This window comes from Oryx dammah, unplaced genomic scaffold, assembly GCF_014754425.2.
Source record: "Oryx dammah isolate SB20612 unplaced genomic scaffold, SCBI_Odam_1.1 HiC_scaffold_11227, whole genome shotgun sequence".
Classification (NCBI taxonomy): domain Eukaryota; kingdom Metazoa; phylum Chordata; class Mammalia; order Artiodactyla; family Bovidae; genus Oryx; species Oryx dammah.
This window is the reverse complement of record NW_024080620.1, coordinates 2,622,705-2,644,889: the sequence shown is the minus strand read 5'-3', so window position 1 is coordinate 2,644,889 and position 22,185 is coordinate 2,622,705. Positions and strand designations below refer to the sequence as shown.

General features: G+C 36.9%; 1 protein-coding gene across 1 annotated transcript in view; it reads right to left on the bottom strand.

Moving 5' to 3' along the window:
- LOC120861100 (leucine-rich repeat and IQ domain-containing protein 3-like) overlaps positions 1-22,185 on the bottom strand; it is a 194,116-nt gene that overhangs the window by 117,192 nt on the left and 54,739 nt on the right. Inside the window, exon 5 of the mRNA XM_040236763.1 lies at positions 19,271-19,424. Coding sequence (XP_040092697.1) covers positions 19,271-19,424 — 154 coding nt within the window. The remainder of the gene's footprint in view (positions 1-19,270; positions 19,425-22,185) is intronic.

The window sequence follows — 22,185 nt, the reverse complement described above, 5'->3', positions numbered from 1 at the left end:
TTAAAGTGTTTTCTGTGTGCATGCTAAGTCTCTTCAGTCATGTCCATCTCTTTGTGACACTATGGAGTATGGCCCGCCAGGCTCCTCTGTCCATGGGATTCTCCAGGCACGAATACTGGAGTGGGTTGCCATGTACTTCTCCAGGGGATCTTCCCAACCCAGGGATCAAACCCGTGTCTCTTATGTCTCCTGCATTGGCAGGTGGGCTCTTTGAACACTAGTGCCATCTGGGAAGCCCTTACAGAGTGTTACTTCCCATTAAAACTTTTGTACACTTAACTGCTACGGTAATTCCTTTCTGGAAAAACCTGTGACATCACAAACTGCGCTTGATTCCATAGACATGATAAGAAAATTTTTTAAATCCAGAAATTTCAGAATTATTTTAAAAAAGTAGCAAGTGAATGCTATATTAACACATAATTTAAGCTGTAAAACTGTGAGGGTTGCCTGAGTCACCAGAGAGCTCACTAGGAAATGAGAGAACTGAGCAGATGATTTACCTAATAGCATAATACATGTGGAAAAGGCACAGGGACTAGAACTATGAAGTGCTCATAATAGAGTATGTGTGTTATGTCGCCTCAGTTGTGTATGACTCTTTGCGATGCTATGGACTGTAGCCTGACAGTCTTCTCTTGGGATTCTCCAGGCAGGAATACTGGAGTGGGTTGCCATTTCCTTCTCCAGGGGATTTTCCCAACCCAGGGGTCAAACCCGCATCTCATATGTCTCCTGCATTCTTTACCACTAGGGCCACCTGGGAAGCCCGTACTGCTCAGCAAATACTTTGTATATTGAGGCTAATAAAGGAGAATGAAGTGACTTAAACCTGAGATAAATAGAAATTAGGAAAAAATTATAAGGGAGATACCTATAAATTATACCAGATGGTAACTCTCTTGGCATGATTTAACATCTCGTTGCAAATGTCAATTCTGTTGATCCCACATGCATACCTAAGAACTGTAATATACAATATGTTGACTTTCTCATAAGGGTTATAAGACAAATAGAAATACAAATGTAAGTAAAAATTCCTTTATTGTTAATATTATTCAATGAAGTGTCCATTTTTCTCTTATTGAAAAATGTTTTTCATAATCATATTTCCACCTCAGCAGTTCATATTCATATATCTTCATGTTATCCTGACCCTCTGGCACTAGTTAGAGAACAGCTAGCACTGTAACCACAGAACTTCTTTGGTTAAAATATACAATGTGGAATTTACCTTTTGCTCTGTGTATAAAGATACTGTGTCCACATTTCCAAGGACTGAAAGGAGTATTCCTCTCTGAATTATATCATGGAAAGGCTAGAAATATACCTGGTACCCTGTAGGAGATGCAAGAGATGTGGGTTCAACCCCTGGGTTGGCATGATCCCCTGGAGGAGATAATGGCAATCCACTCTTGTATTTTTACCTGGAAAATCTCATGGACAGAGGAGGCTGGCAGGCTATAGTCTATGAGGTCACAAAGAATCAGACATGACTAAGCAGCTGAGAACACACACTCTTCAGCTCAGTTCTCTTTGGTATTCAAAGTTTCTTGGTTCCCCCCAAATCCCTTTTTTTTTTTTTTTTTGGCAACTGACTCAGAGGTGAATACTGATTTTATGACAAGAAGAAAACTGGCTCAAGTTTATGTCCTTAATTTATTTTCATCCAGTTCATTTTCCATACTATAGGCACTTATACCACCATTTCTTAGGATAGGTTTTCTGGCATGATCATGGTTTTTGCTGTGATTCTGAAACCATAGTCTTATTGTACACTTTCAGACAGCTGTCCTTTTGCTTCTTCTCTCCTTCACTTGAAGTAAGCTAAACTTGCTACAGGCCCCTTTCCTGATAAGCTTCCAACCTATTACTGTAATTTTTCTTTCCATTATGCTCCAAAATTATTAATATTCCCTTCTAAATTATATCCTATGGCTCATTTGCTCTTACCTCTGATTATGTCACAGTTTGATAATTAATTTTAAAAATTTATAAACTTAAATGACTTTGTAAACCTTAAACTCTTTGGAAATGTCTAAACAAATAAGATAATATAGTTGTATTATAAAACATGCAAATTTGACTTAGATTTACCATTAATAAAAGACAACTTCTTTATAGTGACCACTTTTATACTTTGTGACTTATCTTTATTATTTTTTTCTTTGCTCATATTCGTTTTACATTATTCTGTAGGTATGGACTTGCCATATAGAATTTTACTCCATTTAATTTGGAAGGAATAATTTCAGTGAATTTTTCTTTATCATGTTTTTTTCCAGCTTATCATTTGTGTATTACTTTTATTTATTAGTGTCATTTTCCGTTCAGAAAATTTTAATTCTAAAGTGATCAAACCAGTGAGTATTTGGGGATTCTATTCTTTATACCATGCTAAAAAAAATTCTTCCCAACTCTGGGATTATAAAAAGATGAATCATTTTATTCTGACATTATTGCTTTTGTATTTTTACTTTTAAATATTTATTCCATATAGAGATATAGTTTGGGGTTGTAGTAAGGATATAACTTTATATATTTTTTTTATGACATACTGGCATTTGCAGCAATGTGGATGGACCTAGAAAATATTATACTTAGAGAAGTAAGTCATACAGAGAAATACAAATACTATATGATATCACTTACATATGGGATCTAAAAACTAAAACAAATAAAAGTATATGCAAAACAGAAACAAAACCACAGTTATTAGAGACAAATTTGTGGTTATCAGAGGGGAGAGGGAAGGGAGGAGAGACAGATTAGGGATATAGGATTAACAGGTACAAACTATTCTATATAAAATAGATAAGCAATAAAGATATGTTATTTAGCACAGGGAATTATATCCATTACCTTTTAATAACCTATAATGAAGTATAATCTGCAAAAATACTCTGAATCACTATTCTGTATACCTGAAACTAGCTTAATATTATAAATTAACTATACTTAAATTTTTTGAAAAAAATTAATTTTACAAGAAAAGAAAAATCCTTTATATTTTTATATATGGCAATTAAATTATTTCTACGCTATTTGTTACTTATTATTCTACCAAGTTTCATGCAAAGATGGACACAATAAAAGACAGAAATGGTACGGGTCTAACAGCAGCAGAAGATATTAAGAAGAGGTGGCAAGACTACACAGAAGAACTACACAGGAAAGATCTTCATGACCCAGATAATCATGATGGTGTGTGTGATCGCTCACCTAGAACCAAACATCCTGGAAGGCGAAGTCAAGTGGACCTTAGGAAGCATCACTATGAACAAAGCTAATGGAGGTGACAGAATTCCAGTTGAGCTATTTAAAATCCCCAAAATTGATGTTGTTAAATATGCCAGCAAATTTGGAAAACTCAGCAGTGGCCACAGGACTGGAAGAGGTCAGTTTCCATTCCAATCCCAAAGAAAGGCAATGCCAAAGTTTGTTCAAACTACCACACAATTGCACTCATCTCACATGCTAGCAAAGTAATGCTCAAAATTCTCCAAACTAGGCTTCAACAGTACATGAACCATGAACTTCAAGATGTTCAAGCTAGTTTTAGAAAAGGCAGAGGAACCAGAGATCAAATTGCAAACATATGATGGTTCATCAAAAAAAGCAAAAGAGTTCTGGGAAAACATCTACTTTTGCTTTATTGGCTATGCCAAATCCTTTGAGTGGATCACAACAAACTGGAAAATTCTTAGAGATGGGAATAACAGACTTACCTGCCTCCTGAGAAATCTGTATGCAGGTCCAGAAGCAACAGTTAGAAGCTGACATGGAACTACAAACTGGTTCCAAATTAGGAAAGGAGTATGTCAAGGCTATATATTGTCACCCTGCTTATTTAACTTATGTGCAGAGTACATCATGGGAAAAGCTGGGCTAGAGGAAGCACAGATTCCTGGAATCTGTGCTTGATTCCAGGAATCAAGATTGGAATCAAGATTGCCAGGAGAAATATCAATAACCTCAGATACAAAGATGACACCTCCCTTATGAGAGAAAGTGAAGAAGAACTAAAGAGCCTCTTAATGACAGTGAACGAGGAGAGTGAAAAACCTGGTTTAAAACTCAACATTCAGAAAACTAAGATTATGGTGTCCAGTCCCATCACTTCATAGCAAATAGATGGGGAAACATCTAACCCTACCATGGAGCCCCTAAGCCCCAGGATTGCCTCAGGCCAAACAACTACCAGGGAAGAAGTGCAACTCCACCCATCAGCTGATAATAGTTTTACTGAACAAGGCCCTGCCCACCAGAGCAAGTCCTTCCCATCAAGAAGCTTACAGGAAACTTTTAGCCTCATGTATCAGAGGGAAGACAGAAGAAGCAAGAAGAAGAACAATCCCACAGCAGCTAAAACAAAAACCATATTCCAGAAAGTTAATCATGATGAAAAAGTAGAAAGTTATGTGTCAGATGAAGGAACAACATAAAATCCCTAAAAAACGACTAAATAAAGTGGAGAAAGGCAACCTTCCAGAAAAAGAAATTCAGAATAATGATAGCGAAGATGATCCAGGATCGTGGGTAAAGAGTGGAGGCAAATATTGAGAAGATGCAAGAAATTTTTACCAAAGATCTAGAAGAAATAAAGAACAAATAAACAGAGATGAAAAATATATGAAAAGGAAGCCAAAGCAGAATAACTGAGGCAGAAGAATGGATAATTGACCTGGAGGACAAAACAATAGAAATTATTGCCACAGAACAGAATGTAGAAAAAAGAATGAAAAGAAATGAAGACAGCCTAAGACCTCTGGGACAACATTAAACACATGAACATTTGGGTCCCAGAAGGAAAAGAAAGTGAGAAAGAACCTAAGAAATTATTTGAAGAGATAATAGCTGAAATTTACCTAACATGGAAAAGGAAATAATCAATCAAGTCCAGGATGCACAAAGAGTCCCAGGAAGGATAAGCCGAAGGAGGAACACACCAAGACACATAGTAATCAAACTGACAAAAATTAAAGACAGAGATAAAATATTAAAAGCAACAAGGGGAAAATGACAAATAACATACAAGGAGACTCCCATCAGTTGATCAGCTGATGATATATTTAACGTGATGAAAGGGAAGAACCTACAACCAAAAAATACTCTACCCAGCAAGACTCTCCTTCAGATTTGATGGAGAAATCCAGATAAGCAAAAATTAAGAGAATTCAGCACCACCAAATCAGCTTTACAACAAATGCTAAAGGAATTTATCTGGGCAGGAAACACATGAGAAGGAAAAGACCTGCAGAAAATAAACCAAGAGCAATTAAGAAAACAGTAACAGGATCACACATATCGATAATTACCTGAAATGTAAATGGATTAATGCACCAAGCAAAAGACATAGACTGGGTGGATGAAAATATGTGCATGTATGCACTTTCACTTACCACTTCACTTTGCTTGACCCCCCTCCAAATTATATGTAATCATTGATATTGTTAATCATGTTACCCTTATGGCTTGCAATTGTAATTATCTTTTATTTTTTGTTTGGCTATTGATTGTGGAAACTGATAAACATCTTTTACTAATGTGATTATGTAACTATTACTCACTGAATACCATTGTATCATGATAGGTCAACAGAAAAATAATAGAACTCTATATCACTAAAACTAGGATCTAACAGAAAAACCTGCAATCACTTTTTAAAACCCAGATGCATATCAGAATTATATTGAAATTTTTTGAAAAATACAAATGCTCAGGTATTGCTTTTTTTCCTCTAGAGTTCCAGATATGTTTCTAATGAGCAGTCATGTTTAAAAACTGGACTATATGATAATCTTTCACTTTTATTTAGTTTGTTTCACTTTTTCTATTTCATATTTAGTGCTCCCATTTCATTTAGTTTATGTTCCAAAATTTCTCCATCTCATTTTTTTGATGTTCTTTTTTAAGTCTTTATCAAGTGTAGTAGAAGAACTTTCATATACATATATATATGTAAATATATATTTTAGAAAACTTATGAATTTTTGCCTGATTAAAATATTATGACATTTTGATTCTACTTGTTTGACTTAGTATGACTAGAATGCTAGATTTCTAATTAAAAAATAGATATGCAACAAGCAACAAAGATTTACTGTATAGCATAGGGATCTATAGTCAATATCTTGTAATCTTATGATGGAAAATAATTTCAATAATAATATATGTGTATTTGTGTAACTGAATCAGCTTGCTGTGCACCTGAAACATTGTAAGTCAACTATACATCAATAAACCTATATATTTATTTAAATAAATAAATATTTCACTGAAAAAAGAAAAAAAAAGATAAAAGTTAGCCCCTATGTGTTAAGTCAGTAAGCTATAGCTTCACTTATAAGTTATCATTTTTCCTTCTTTGGGTCCCAAAAGAAGGGTGAATTAAACTTAAACTGTCCTTAACTCCTGGTAGACCAAGTTATCTACTTTTAAGAGACTCTTCTGATAAATATCTCATATTTCTATCTTACCCTAAAAGCCACTATTTCCCAAAACTCCAACTCCTCTGATCAGACCCTTAAACGTCAGTCAGGCAACTGATTAAACTTGCTTTGAATCTGCCTACACCTTTCAATTACATATTATATCATCAGTCCCTACCCAGTAAGTTTCTCCTATTTCTTCCCATCTCCCTAAAAGTTCCAGATAGTAACTGCTTGATGGCAATTTTTAAGGTCTTAGAATTTGTTATAGTGCTAAGGGCATTCTAAGTATTCAAAAAATACCCATTTGAAATGAGCTGTTTTGCTGACGGGGCCTGAAAATGACTAATAGGCAATAAAAGAGAGCAATTCTTAGAGAAGATGTAAGGAAGTTATTACAAAGCTTTTTTCTTAAGACTTAGATGAGTTAGTACAACATCCCAGAAGCTCATGATAACAAAGGTCAGTTCCTAGTGTAAGGAAAATCTCTTCAGAAAACAATGAAATGCAAAAAAATGAAATATCTATTCACAAGTTTTTTAAACAACCCACTTAATGAAATAAAGTGACCCATTCCATATTTTCTAAATCTAATATAAGATCAACCTTCTTAATACTTTTTAATATAATTTACTGTTAAACTAAACAAAGAAAAGGTCAAAAGTACTTTCAGCATTTTCTGGCTTATAATATTAGAGTTGTGTCAATGTAGGTTCATTGATTGTAACAAATATACCACTGTGGTATGGGATGTGGATAATGGATACTGTACATATGTGGGGACAGGCAGTACATAGAGACTCTCCTTACTTTCTGCTAATTTTGCTAGGGACCTAAAAATGCTCTAAAGAGAATGTTTAACTAAAAGAAAAAATTGTTAATGTGGAATATAACACAAAATAGAAGTTCCTGAAAGCAATATTTATATGCTGCTGCTAAGTCGCTTCAGTCGTGTCCAACTCTGTGCGACCCCATAGACGGCAGCCCACCAGGCTCCCCCGTCCCTCGGATTCTCCAGGCAAGAACACTGGAGTGGGCTGCCATTTCCTTCTCCAATGCATGAAAGTGAAAAGTGAAAGTCAAGTCGCTCAGCCGTGTCCTACTCTTCCCAACCCCATGGACTGCAGCCTACCAGGCTCCTCTGCCCATGGGATTTTCCAGGCAAGAGTACTGAACTGGGGTGCCATTGCCTTCTCCAATATTTATATACATATATTATAAAAAATGAGGAAAAATGTTTTTATCCACAATGCAAAGACTTTGTTTTTATTATATAAGTAAAACATGATTTCAATTAGAAAAATGAATATACAAAATTGTCAGAAAGAAAGGAATAACATTCTGCCTCTTAAATAACCACAATTAACATACTGATGGTTTGGATTTTCATGTATTTTGAATGCATATGTGATATAATTAAAAAGTCAGTTTATATTTTTGAACCCTATTAAATATTACATTAAACAACCTCAGGGGTGTGTATGTGTGTGTTGTATTTAACAGTGATCAATGGAAAGGGTTCACAGGAGGATTAAATTTGAGTATAATCTGCTCTATTTTATTTTACAGAAATGATATTCAACATGAAATGTAATAGTTTCATCTGTATTAGTTATGATAAAAATAAATCTTTGGAAGCAAAGGAAAATCAATAAAAGTATCCTAGAACTCAAACAAATTAGCAGTTCTAAAGTAAATCTTACTTTAGTATAGATGATTCCTATATTATATTATGTTTCCAGGAACTATATAATGCCATAAAGGAGAACAAGAGGTGAACATTCATTGTATTAGAAGTAGTTCAAAGTAAGAAATTTGTTTCAGAGAAACTGATTGGATTGCCCTATTGATCTTTTTCCTTGTTTGCTGATAACTAGGGAGAACATATGTACCCTCTCCAGAAGATGTCAAGATAAAGGGTGTGAAATTCCAATATCAGTGCCTCAAGACAGGAGACTGTTGCTGAAGTCCTAAGAAAAAATTAGAATATGATTCTAGGAGTTGGGATGCCAAAGAAGATAGAGATCCACAACACAGAGAATGTTCTTCCTTTCCAGGAGGTTTTAACAGTAAAGGTTCCAGGCCATCATGTTTTCCTACCTCTTAGGTGATTCCTTTCCTACCGAACAACATATTACTACACCAGCTCAAGGAAGATTCGGATGTGAGGTTATGAGGGCAACAGGAAAGGAGGCAACTAAGTTGCTCGAAGGGCGCAACAAAACCTTGTGAGAATCAAGACTCAGGGAAAGGAGCAGTGGCCTCCACAAGAGACTAAGCCAGACCTGCTTTTGAGTATTTGAGTGCCTTTTGTAGAGGCACAGTCAGCTGTGGCCTACCACAGGGGTTCTCAAGGTAGCAGCAGTCCTTGAGGTGGAGTATGATGTAAGCCCTCTTGGAGAAAGTTGCCATTAGCCCTACCATAGAGTCGCCATGCAGGTGACCCACAAACTGGAGAACAATTATACCAAAGAAAGTTCTCGCACTGCTATGAAAGTTGTAAGCCCACAACTGAAATTTCCAAACCGGAGGATCTGATAAAGAGACTGAGAGTGTCCGGGGAATTACACTTTGAAGGCAAATGAGATTTTGATTACAAAACTTCCAAAGGACTGAGGAAACAGACTCTTGGAAGGCACAAACAGGACCTTGTGCACACCAGGACCTAGGAAAAAGGAGGAGTGACCCCACAAGAGACTGAGTAGGACTTGCCAGTATAAGTCCTTTTGAAGGAGGTCGCTCAGGCCAAACTACAGGGAGCGAACAAAAACCCACCCATCAGCAAAAAATTAGATTAAAGATTTACTGAGCATGGCCTTTCCCACCAAAGTAAGACCCAGTTCTACACACAGCCCATCCCTCCCATCAGGAAGCTTCCACAGGTCTCTTACCTTATCAACCAGAGAAGAGACAGAATGAAAACCACAATCACAAAAAACTAATCAAACTGATTACATAGATCACAATCTTTTCTAACTCAGTAAAACAAAGAGCCATGCCATGTAGGGCCACCCAAGATGGATGGGTCATGGTGGAAAGTTCTGACAAAATGTGGTCCACTGGAGAAGGGAATGGCAAACCACTTCAGTATTCTTGACTTGGGAAAGCCATGAACAGTATGAAAAGGCAAAAATATATGACACTGAAAGATGAACTCCCCAGGTTGGTAGGTGCCCAAGATGCTACTGGAGAAGAGTGGAGACATAGCTCCAGAAAGAATGAAGAGATGGAGCCAAAGAAAACACAACGCCCAGTTGTGAATGTGACATGTGATAGAAGTAAAGCCCAATGCTGTAAAGAACAATACTGCATAGGAACCTATGAATCAAGGTAAATTGGAAGTGGTCGAACAGGAGATAGCAAGAGTGAACACTGACATTTTAAGAATCAATGAACTAAAATGGACTGGAATGGGTTAATTTAATTCAGATGACCATTATATCTCCTACTGTGGGCAAGAATCTCTTAGAAAAAATGGACTAGCCTTCATAAGTCAACAAAAGAGTCCAAAATGCAGTACCTGGGTGCAATCTCAAAAATCAACAGATTGATCTTGGTTAATTTCCAAGGCAAACCATTCAACATCACAGTAATCCAAGTACATGCCCCAACCACTAACGCCGAAGAACCTGAAGTTGAATGGTTCTATGATGACCTACAAGAACTCAGAAGTAACATCCCCCCAAAAATATATCCTTTTCATCATAGGAGACTGGGATAAAAAGTAGAAAGTCAAGAGATACCTGTAGTAATAGGCCTTAAGTTTGGCCTTTGAGTACAAGATGAAGCAGGGCAAAGGCTAACAGAGTTTTGCCAAGAGAATGCACAGGTCATAGCAAACACACTCTTCCAACAACACAAAAGAAGAATCTACACATGAACATCAGCAGATGGTCAATAGTGAAATCAGATTGATTATATTCTTTGCACTCAAAGATGGAGAAGCTCTATACAGTCAGCAAAAACAAGAGCGAAAGTTGACTGTGGCTCAGATCACAAACTCCTTATCGCAAAATTTAGACTTATATTGAAGAAAGCAGGGAAAACCATTAGGTCATGCTGGTATGGCCTAATCAAATCCCTTACGATAATACAGTGGAAGTGACAAATAGATTCAAGAGAGTACATCTGATAGACGGAGTGCCTGAAGAGCTATGGATCGAAAAGTTCATAACACTGAACAGGAGGTAGTGATCAAAACCATCCCCAAGAAGAAACTCAAAAAAGCAAAATGGTTGTCTGAGTGGGCTTTAAAAATAGCTGAAAAAAAAGAAGAGAAGTAAAAAGCAAAGGAGAAAAGGAAAGATATACCCATCTGAATGCAGAATTCAAAAGAATAGCAAGGACAGATGAGAAAGTCTTCTTAAATGAACAATGCAAATAAATAGAGAAAACAATAAAAAGGGAAAGACTAGAGATCTCTTTAAGAAAATTAGTGATACCAAGGGAACATTTCATGCAAAGGTGGGCACAATAAAGGACAGAAACAGGAAGGACCTAACAGAAACAGAAGACGTTAAGAAGAGGTGGAAAGAATACACAGAACTATACAAAAAAGATCTTCATTACCCAGATAACCACGATGGTGTGACCACTCATCTAGAGACAAGCATTCTAGAGTGTGAAGTCAAACGGGCATTAGAAGCATCACTATGAACAAAGCTAGTGAAGGTGATGTAATTCCAGTTGTACTATTTCAAATTTTAAAGATGATCCTGTTAAAGTGCTGCAGTCAATAGGCCAAAAAAATTGGAAAACTCAGCCACAGGACCAGAAAAGGTCAGCTTTCACTCCAATCTTAAAGAACGGCAATGCTAAAGAATGTTCAAACTACCAAATGATTACACTCATTTCACATGCTATAAGGTAATGCTCAAAATCTTTCAAACTAGGATTCAACAGTATGTGTATTAAGAACTTCCCAAACTACAAGCTGGATTTAGAAAAGGCAGAGGAACCAAAGATAAAATTGCTAACATCTGTTGGATCACAGAAAAAGCAAGAGAATTCCAGAAAATAATCTACTTCCGCTCATTTGACTATGATAAAGCCTTTGACTGTGGGGAACACAACAAACTGCAGAAATTTCTTCAAGAGATGGGACTACCAAACTACCTTACTCATTTCCTGAAAAAAAACTGTATGCAGGTCAAGAAGCAACAGTTAGACTTGACATGGAAAAACAGATTGGTTCCAAATTGGGAAAGGAGTACATCAAGGCTGTATATTGTCACCATGCTTGTTTAACTTATATGCAGAGTACATCATGCAAAATGCCGGGCTGAATGAAGCACAAGCTGGAATCAAACCTGACAGGAGAAATATCAATAATCTCAGATATGCAGGTGACACCATCTTATGGTGCAATGCAAAAAGGAACTAAAGAGCATACTTGATGAAGGTGAAAGAGGAGAGTGAAAAAGCTGACTTAAAACTCAACATTCAAAAAACTAAGAAAAGGCATCTGGTCCCATCTTTATGTTCCATCTGCTCCCATCCGACTTCATGGCAAATAGATAGGGAAACAATGGACATGGGGACTTTATTTTCTTGGGCTCAAAAATCACTCTGGATGGGGACTGTAGCCATAAAATTAAAAGATGCTTGCTCCTTGGAAGAAAAGCTTTGAAAACCTAGAGAGCATATTAAAAAGCAGTGACGTTACTTTGCTGACAAAGGTCTGAATAGTCAAAGCTATGGCTTTCCAGTAGTCATGTACGGATATGAGAACTGGATCATAAAGAAGGCTGAGCCCCAAAGAATGGATGCTTTCGAATGGTGTATTACAGAAGACTCTTGGGATTCCTTTGGACTGCAAGGAGCTCAAACCAGTCGATTCTAAAGGAAATCAACCCTGAATATTCATTGGAAGGACTGATGCTGAAGCTAAAGCTCCAATACTTTGGCCACCTGATGGGGAGAGCTGACTCACTGGAAAAACCCTGATGATGGGAAAGACTGAAGGCAGGAGAGGAAGGGGATGACAGAGGATGTGACAGTTGGATGGCATCACCGACTCAATGGACATGAGTTTGACCAAGCTCCAGGAGATGGTGAAGGACTAGGAACCCTGTTGTGCTGCAGTCCATCCAGTCACAAAGAGTCACTACTCTGAAAGAGTAGGCTTTCAGTCACAAACAAAGCTACTCTGAAAGAAATACATGACAAGTTCCTTTCCCTGACTCCAAATATTTATCCTTTAGGTTAGAATGAGTGTGACTTTCTCTTATACTGTATCCCTTCTAAAAGTCATGTTTGCAATATAGAAAATAACTATTCAAGATAAAAAAGCATAGGTGACAAAAAATATCTCATAGCGTAGCCCAGGTTACTAAAATATTGCAATTTAATTTTAGACCAAACCCTCAGTTAGGAACTGCTTTGTTAGTTATTACTTTCTATACATATATTCTCCTTGGTAACTTTTGAATAATCTTTTGAGTAAAAAGATTGACTGTGCTGAAGCAGATTTCAAATATTTTTGGGTGCCCCAGCAAAATTCATCATAATAATATCTAGATTTTCCAAAATATCCTCCATAATAATATATAAATGTCCCTATAGCTTGATCTAATTACCACCAAATTCTATACTTCTGTTAGTCTATGGAACTATCCCACGTTGAAGGTCAGGAATGGTGGTGGTAAGGAGATACCCCTCGTCCAAGGTAAGGAGCAGCGGCTGTGCTTTGCTGGAGCAGCCGAGAAGAGATACCCCACGCCCAAGGTAAGAGAAACCCAAGTAAGATGGTAGGTGTTGCAAGAGAGCATCAGAGGGCAGACACACTGAAACCATACTCACAGAAACCTAGTCAATCTAATCACACTGGGACCACAGCCTTGTCTAACTCAATGAAACCAAGCCATGCCTGTGGGGCAACCCAAGATGGGAGGGTCATGGTGGAGAGGTCTGACAGAACGTGGTACACTGGAGAAGGGAATGGCAAGCCACTTCAGTATTCTTGCCTCAAGAACACCATGAACAGTATGAAAAGGCAAAATGATAGGATACCAAAGAGGAAAACCCCAGGTCATTAGGTGCCCAATATGCTACTGGAGATCAGTGGAGAAATAACTCCAGAAAGAATGAAGGGATGGAGCCAAAGCAAAAAAAATACCCAGTTGTGCATGTGACTGGTGATAGAAGCAAGATCTGATGCTGTAAAGAGCAATATTGCATAGGAACCTGGAATGTCAGGTCCATGAATCAAGGCAGATTGGAAGTGGTCAAACAAGAGATGGCAAGGGTGAATGTCGACATTCTAGGAATCAGCAAACTAAAATGGACTGAAATGGGTGAATTTAACTCAGATGACCATTATATCTACTACTGTGGGCAGGAATCCCTCAGAAGAAATGGAGTAGCCATCATGGTCAACAAAAGAGTCCAAAATGCAGTACTTGGATGCAATCTCAAAAACGACAGAATGATCTCTGTTCGTCTCCAAGGCAAACCATTCAATATCACAGTTATCCAAGTCTATGCCCCAACCAGTAACACTGAAGAAGCTGAAGTTGAATGGTTTTATGAAGACCTACAAGATCTTTTAGAATTAACACCCCCAAAAGATGTCCTTTTCATTACAGGGGACTGGAATGCAAAAGTAGGAAGTCAAGAAACACCTGCAGTAACAGGCAAATTTGGCCTTGGAATGCTGAATGAACAGGGCAAAGACTAATAGAGTTTTGCCAAGAAAATGCACTGGTCATAGCAAAAACCCTCTTCCAACAACACAAGAGAAGACTCTACAAATGGACATCACCAGATGGTCAACACCGAAATCAGATTGATTATATTCTTTGCAGCCAAAGATGGAGAAGCTCTATACATTCAATAAAAACAAGACCGGGAGCTGACTGTGGCTCAGATCATGAACTCCTTATTACCAAATTCAGACTTAAATTGAAGAAAGTAGGGAAAACCGCTAGACCATTCAGGTATGACCTAAATCAAATCCCTTATGATTATACAGTGGAAGTGAGAAATAGATTTAAGGGCCTAGATCTGATAGATAGAGTGCCTGATGAACTATGGAATGAGGTTCGTGACATTGTACAGGAGACAGGGATCAAGACCATTCCCATGGAAAAGAAATGCAAAAAAGCAAACTGGCTGTCTGGGGAGGCCTTACAAATAGCTGTGAAAAGAAGAGAGGCAAAAAGCAAAGGAGAAAAGGAAAGATATAAGCGTCTGAATGTGGAGTTACAAAGGATAGCAAGAAGAGATAAGAAAGCCTTCTTCAGAGATCAATGCAAAGAAATAGAGGAAAAGAACAGAATGGGAAAGACTAGAGATCTCGTCAAGAAAATTAGAGATACCAAGGGAATATTTCATACAAAGATGGGCTTGATAAAGGACAGAATTGGTATGGACCTAAAAGAAGCAGAAGACATTAAGAAGAGGTGGCAAGAATACACAGAAGAACTGTACAAAAAAGATCTTCATGACCCAGATAATCATGATGATGTGATCACTAATCTAGAGCCAGGTATCTTGGACTGTGAAGTCAAGTGAGCCTTAGAAAGCATCACTACGAACAAAGCTAGTGGAGGTGATGGAATTCCAGTGGAGCTATTTCAAATCCTGAAAAATGATGCTGTGAAAGTGCTGCACTCAATATGCCAGCAAATCTGGAAAACTCAGCAGTGGCCACAGGACTGGAAAAGGTCAATTTTCATTCCAATTCCAAAGAAAGGCAATGCCAAAGAATGCTCAAACTACCCCACAATGCACTCATCTCACATGCTAGTAAAGTAATGCTCAAAATTCTCCAAGCCAGGCTTCAGCAATACGTGAACCGTGAACTCCCTGATGTTCAAGCTGGTTTTAGAAAAGGCAGAAGAACCAGAGATCAAATTGCCAACATCTGCTGGATCATGGAAAAAGCAAGAGAGTTCCAGAAAAACATCTATTCCTGCTTTATTGACTATGCCAAAGCCTTTGACTGTGTGGATCCCAATAAACTGTGGAAAATTCTGAAAGAGATGGGAATACCAGACCACCTAACCTGCCTCTTGAGAAATCTGTATGCAGGTCAGGAGGCAACAGTTAGAACTGGACATGGAACAACAGACTGGTTCCAAATAGGAAAAGGAGTACGTCAAGGCTGTATATTGTCACCCTGCTTATTTAACTTATGTGCAGAGTACATCATGAGAAATGCTGGACTGGAAGAAACACAAGCTGGAATCAAGATTGCCAGGAGAAATATCAATAACCTCAGATATGCAGATGACACCACCCTTATGGCAGAAAGTGAAGAGGAGCTTAAAAGCCTCTTATGAAAGTGAAAGAGGAGAGTGAAAAAAGCTGGCTTAAAGCTCAACATTCAGAAAACGAAGATCATGGCATCTGGTCCCATCACTTCATGGGAAATAGATGGGGAAACAGTAGAAACAGAGTCAGACTTTATTTTTGGGGGCTCCACAATCACTGCAGATGGTGACTGCAGCCATGAAATTAGAAGTTGCTTACTCCTTGGAAGAAAAGTTATGACCAACCTAGATAGTATTTTCAAAAGCAGAGACATTACTTGCTAACTAAGGTCCGTCTGGTCAAGGCTATAGTTTTTCCTGTGGTCATGTATGGATGTGAGAGCTGGACTGTGAAGAAGGCTGAGCACCGAAGAATTGATGCTTTTGAACTACGGTGTTGGAGAAGACTCTTGAGAGTCCCTTGGACTGCAAGGAGATCCAACCAGTCCATTCTAAAGGAGATCAACTCTGGGATTTCTTTGAAAGGAATGATGCTAAAGCTGAAACTCCAGTACTTTAGCCGCCTCATGCGAAGATCTGACTCATTGGAAAAGACCCTGATGTTGGGAGGGATTGGGGGCAGGAGGAGAAGGGGACGACAGAGGATGAGATGGCTGGGTGGCATCATGGGCTCGATGGACATGAGTCTGAGTGAACTCTGGGAGATGGTGATGAATAGGGAGGCCTGCGTGCTGTGATTCACGGGGTCGCAAAGAGTAGACACGACTGAGTGACTGAACTGAACTGAACTGATTCAGTAACAAGAGAAAAACCACCCTCTGATGAAAATCTGTAAGGAAGGGACAAATAATGTCCATAGCAATTGTTTTAGATTCTCAATTTTTTCTATGTCAATACATTTTTTTTTTCAGATTCTTTCATCATGGCTTCTGATTTTTGGTTCTGCATCTCATTTACAGTTTATTCTTGCACCATGATCTCTGGATGTTCATAGGGACTTTTGGCTTTAAAACAACATTTCCTAAATGAAGGTGTCTTGAACTCACTCCTCTGGCTCTTTCATCTCAAAACAGGAGCAGATTCAGACAATGATTACTTTATCTAATTACTGAAACCTGAACTCCATTCTTGTTTAACCCTTTCCATTACTTTGCTCGCAGTATATTTTTCTAATGAGCTTCCATTATTAAATGCTGATATTTTCTCAATCCTTCCCCTTCTCTCCTCCCTAACTTCTTTAGTGTTTTCTGGATCCTAGGTTTTCTTAGGCATCTAGGGTATTAATTATCCTCACTATAGTTTCCAAGAAACCATGTCAATAAAGACTAGACAAGTGAGTAGTAAAAATAATAAAAAAATAATATATCAACAGAGTGAGCTGAAAAAAAGACTAAAAATGAAACTAACATAAGATGGAATGGCAATTTTATATAAAAGGCATAGATTCAAAGATGAATCTTACAGAGAAAAATTACTTCAGTTACTTTCAGAAAGTGAGCTTTGGGCTCCCCTGGTGGCTCCATGGTAAGGAGACACAGGTTTGATTCCTGATCCAGGAAGATCCCACATGACACAGCTACAGAAGCCCACACACTCCGGAGCCCATGCGCTCCAACAAGAGATGCTATCGCAACGAGAAGCCCACACACTGCGAGCAAGAGTAGCCTGGTTTACCGCAAGCAGAGAAAAGCCTACACGGCAATGAAGAACCAGACAGCAAAAATTAAATTTAAAAAGAAAGTGAGCTTTGGAGACAACTTCAATAATGTCCTATGAATAATGCTCCATGAATGGTAGCTATAAGCAGTGAAAAAACATAAGACTAGAAAAGAACAGCTTTAATAAATGACATTAGTAGTGATGTGGTTAATAGGGTCACTAACATCAAGGAGCTTTAGAAAACTCCTTATAATTAATATATTTTAGCTAAATATTTGTAATATTCAAAATACTTCCAAAGATTCAAAATTGTATATTTTATGTATCTTCATAGGTATTAAATAACATAAACTTTATAATATATCCTATTCCTATTTATGTATCTGTAATAGTTGGTTGCTATAATACAACATATTATATATGAATGTATGTATATATGGATCTGTATTTACATATGGTTATTAGATATTGGCATACCTAAATTGATTATCAGTATACAACACATCCATATCCAACTTGGATATCACTATACAACATCAGTGAAAGTCTTCTGTATATAAAGCATATTAAAAAGCATGGGACATGCTGAAATTACTAAGTTTATATTCTTCAAAGAGAGCTAAAAGATGTTTCACATAATCTTTACAGTGCATACTATCATCTGGAGTAAATTAATACAGTTGGCACTGAGTGCTAGTGAGGAAAATGTTTTGAATAGGATAATCTGCTTTTTAAAACCTATCCTTTTATTCAATGGAAAAACTTTGGTGGGATTTAAGGGATTGAGGACATTACTATATCTACTGTGTCTAGAACACATGTCCTCAATTACACTGAAATCAGACTAATTGCACTCCTTCTAATTATGCATTTTCTTCTAATTATGTTAATGTAATAGAAACATTTGTAGCTAAGGCTACTCAGGTACAATTGCAAATATGAAGGAGTTTACATACAAAAACAGTGCTTTACAATTCACAAAAAGTTCATTTCAGTTAATTATACTATAATGCCAAGTTTTCATTTTTACAATTACCTAGTGTTCAAAGCAAAACTCTTAAAAAAAAAGTGAAGTTGCTCAGTCGTGTCCGACTCTTTGCGACCCCATGGACTGTAGCCCACCAGGCTCCTCCGTCCATGTGATTCTCCAGGCAAGAATACTGGAGTGGGTTGCCATTTCCTTCTCCAGGGGATCTTCCTGACCCAGGGATTGAACCCAGGTCTCCTGCAATGCAGGTAGACGCTTTAACCTTAGCGTTCAAAGCAAAACTCTAAAAAATAAAAAAGGCACAAATTTTGAGGACAGACGATCTCTGAGTTAAGTCCCAGCAATGTCACTTAACTGTCTGGCTTTTAGCAAGTTAATTGACCCCTCTGAGCTTTAGTTTCCCTGTTCATAAAAAAAGAAGTAAAAGTACCTATATTATAGTATTGTGAAGAATAAACTACCTACCACATACGAAATATCTAGCACAGTGCCTGGTACATAGTAGGCACTCAATAAATACAAATTTTTTTCTACTTTTATTGTGTCCTTATAGCAATACATAATTTAGCATAAATCACTCAGTGAATATTTTGCTATATGTACAATTATCAGTCTTTCATAAACTAAATATTTCTTTATGTTTTCAGCTACTGAGAAGCGATTTTATATCACTGTTAATAATTACTTGTAATAATTAATAAGATAAAACATATATACAAAGCACAAATTAGTTTTTGAATGATTAATATACCACAAAAATTATATTTATACTATATTATATGACTTTTATCACATCACAAAAATATCAAGAAGAATATTAACTAGATAATAGAAGATATTAAAAGATATTAAGGAAATTATTAATATAATATGAACTATAACTATAGTATCTTAACAGTATTTCAAAGAAACATAATAAAAAATAAAGGCATAAAAATAGTAATAAAAGAGAAACATTATAAAATAATTGTACTTACATGTTTCCAGCGTGCAAACTTTTCTGTTATATTGGTTCCAGGCTGAAAAAAGAGTTCCTTAAAGAGTTTATCATCAAATCCTTTGTGCTTGTAAATCCATCTTTTTCCACATTCACTAATAGATTTTTCATGTTTTTTATACAAGAACAAGTGGCTGAATATAAGGAAGACGGAATTGCCGTTTAGTCTTTTTACCAAAAAAAGTGGGAGAAAACTACTTTTGAGTTCACTTACATTTTAGAAAACATAGTGGTAAGTTTAATATACTTGTTTTCATATTATTACTATATAAAACTATTTAGGCACTCTAGGACTTTCTCATCAACATTCATCAAGGGATGAATGAGTGCTAAGAAATCTCTGGTGATATGAATGCCCAAACAATTATCAAACTATACCTGGCTATGCATTTTATAATATAATGTTAGAACATGACTAAATTATCTACAGGGATATAAGATAACCAATGTGAGCTCTTCTTACTTTCTTTCTCCATTTATGAAATACCTTATTTCCACCTTGGAATACTACTCTACAGCAACACTGTCCAAGGGAATGTAACGCAGGCCATAAAATAACTTAAAAGTTTATATTAGCTACACTAAAAAACAGTGAAAATAAATAGATGAGATTAATTTTAATACAGTTGACACATAAACCCCACAAGTATGAACTACATGAGTCAATTATACATGAATTTTTTTTCAATAAAAAAAGTACTATACTATCTGTGGTGGGTTGAATCTATCACACTGTGAAAACCACAGGTATACAGGACCAAGGGTAAATAACTAGAGCATCTGCAAATTCTGGTACTTGCAGCAGGTCCTGAAACCAACCTCTTGCAGATAAAAAGATGACTATATTTTGTTTGATTTAACTTAATGTATTCAAAATATTACTAGATAAATGACATAAATAACTTAATATTGTAATAATAAAATACTAAACATTAGCTCTATAAGATCAAAAACAAGGGATAACATCTCTCACCCAACCTATTCAACACATTCAACATTGTACTCAAAGCCCTGTTCAGTCCAATGAGGCAATAAGAAGAAAATCATACCCAATCTAATCTTTGAGAACAGATGCAAAAATTCTAAACACAAGTAAAAAGGAATTCAGCAATGTAAGCAAAGAATAATAAGAGCACCATGATTAACTATTACAAAGCTCATTGCATAAATAATAGAGAGAAAATGTAAAAATATATAAATGGATACAGAAAGGTACAAGATAAAATTCAGTAACCAATCATTATTCAAAAATTTTTAAGAGAGGGTATAAAAGTAAGCTACTTCAATATCATATAGACAATCACCAGAAACTGGTAATATTCATTATATGTGATGAAAGAGCAAAATCATTTGAACTAAAATGATGAAACAGGTAGGAAGCTTACTGCTACCATTACTATTAAACAGCAAAAGAAAAAATTAACCAAGGAAAGCAATTTTTCCATTTCTGAAATTTTTAAAGTGGGCTCTATCACTTTATTCCTTCACTTAAATATTTTCACTGATGAGTTAAAATTAGGGTGAAATACATTAAAAGAATAAAACTTCAGTTCAGTTCAGTTCAGTTCAGTCGCTCAGTCGTGTCCGACTCTTTGTGAACCCATGAATTGCAGCACGCCAGGCCTCCCTGTCCATCATCAACTCCCAGAGTTCACTCAAACTCATGTGCATTGAGTCGGTGATGCCATCCAGCCATCTCATCCTCTGTTGTCCCCTTCTCCTCCTGCCTCCAATCCCTCCCAGCATCAGGGTCTTTTCCAATGAGTCAACTCATCACATGAGGTGGCTAAAATATTGGAGTTTCAGCCTCAGCATCAGTCGTTCCAATGAACACCCAGGACTGGTCTCCTTTAGGAGGGACTGGTTGGATCTCCTTGCAGTCCAAGGGACTCGCAAGAGTCTTCTCCAGCACCACAGTTAGGGTGAAATACATTAAAAGAACAAAACTTACACAAAAATAAACTCAAAATGGATTAAAGATCTAAACGTAAGACCAGAAACTATAAAACTCCTAGAGGAGAACATAGGCAAAACACTCTCCGACATAAATCACAGCAGGATCCTCTATGACCCACCTCCCCAAATACGGGAAATAAAAGCAAAAATAAAAAATGGGATCTAATTAAAATTTAAAGCTTCTGCACAAGAAAAGAAACTATAAGCAAAGTGAAAAGACAGCCTTCAGAATGGGAGAAAATAATAGCAAATGAAGCAACTGACAAACAACTAATCTCAAAAATATACAAGCAACTCATGCAGCTCAATTCCAGAAAAATAAACGACCCAATCAAAAAATAGGCCAAAGAACTAAATAGACATTTCTCCAAAGAAGACATACAGATGGCTAACAAACACATGAAAAGATGCTCAACATCACTCATTATCAGAGAAATGTAAATCAAAACCACAGTGAGGTACCATTTCATGCCAGTCAGAATGGCTGTGATCCAAAAGTCTACAAGCAATAAATGCTGGAGAGGGTGTGGAGAAAGGGGAACCTTCTTACACTGTTGGTGGGAATGCAAACTAGGACAGCCATTATGGAGAACAGTGTGGAGATTCCTTAAAAAACTGGATATAGAACTGCCTTATGACCCAGCAATCCCACTGCTGGGCATACACACCGAGGAAACCAGAAGTGAAAAAGACACGTGTACCCCAATGTTCATCGCAATACTGTTTATAATAGCCAGGACATGGACGCAACCTAGATGTCCATCAGCAGATGAATGGATAAGAAAGCTGTGGTACATATACACAATGGAGTATTACTCAGCCATTACAAAGTATACATTTGAATCAGTTCTAATGAGGTGAATGAAATTGGAGCCGATTATACAGAGTGAAGTAAGCCAGAAAGAAAAACACCAATACACTATACTAACACATATATAT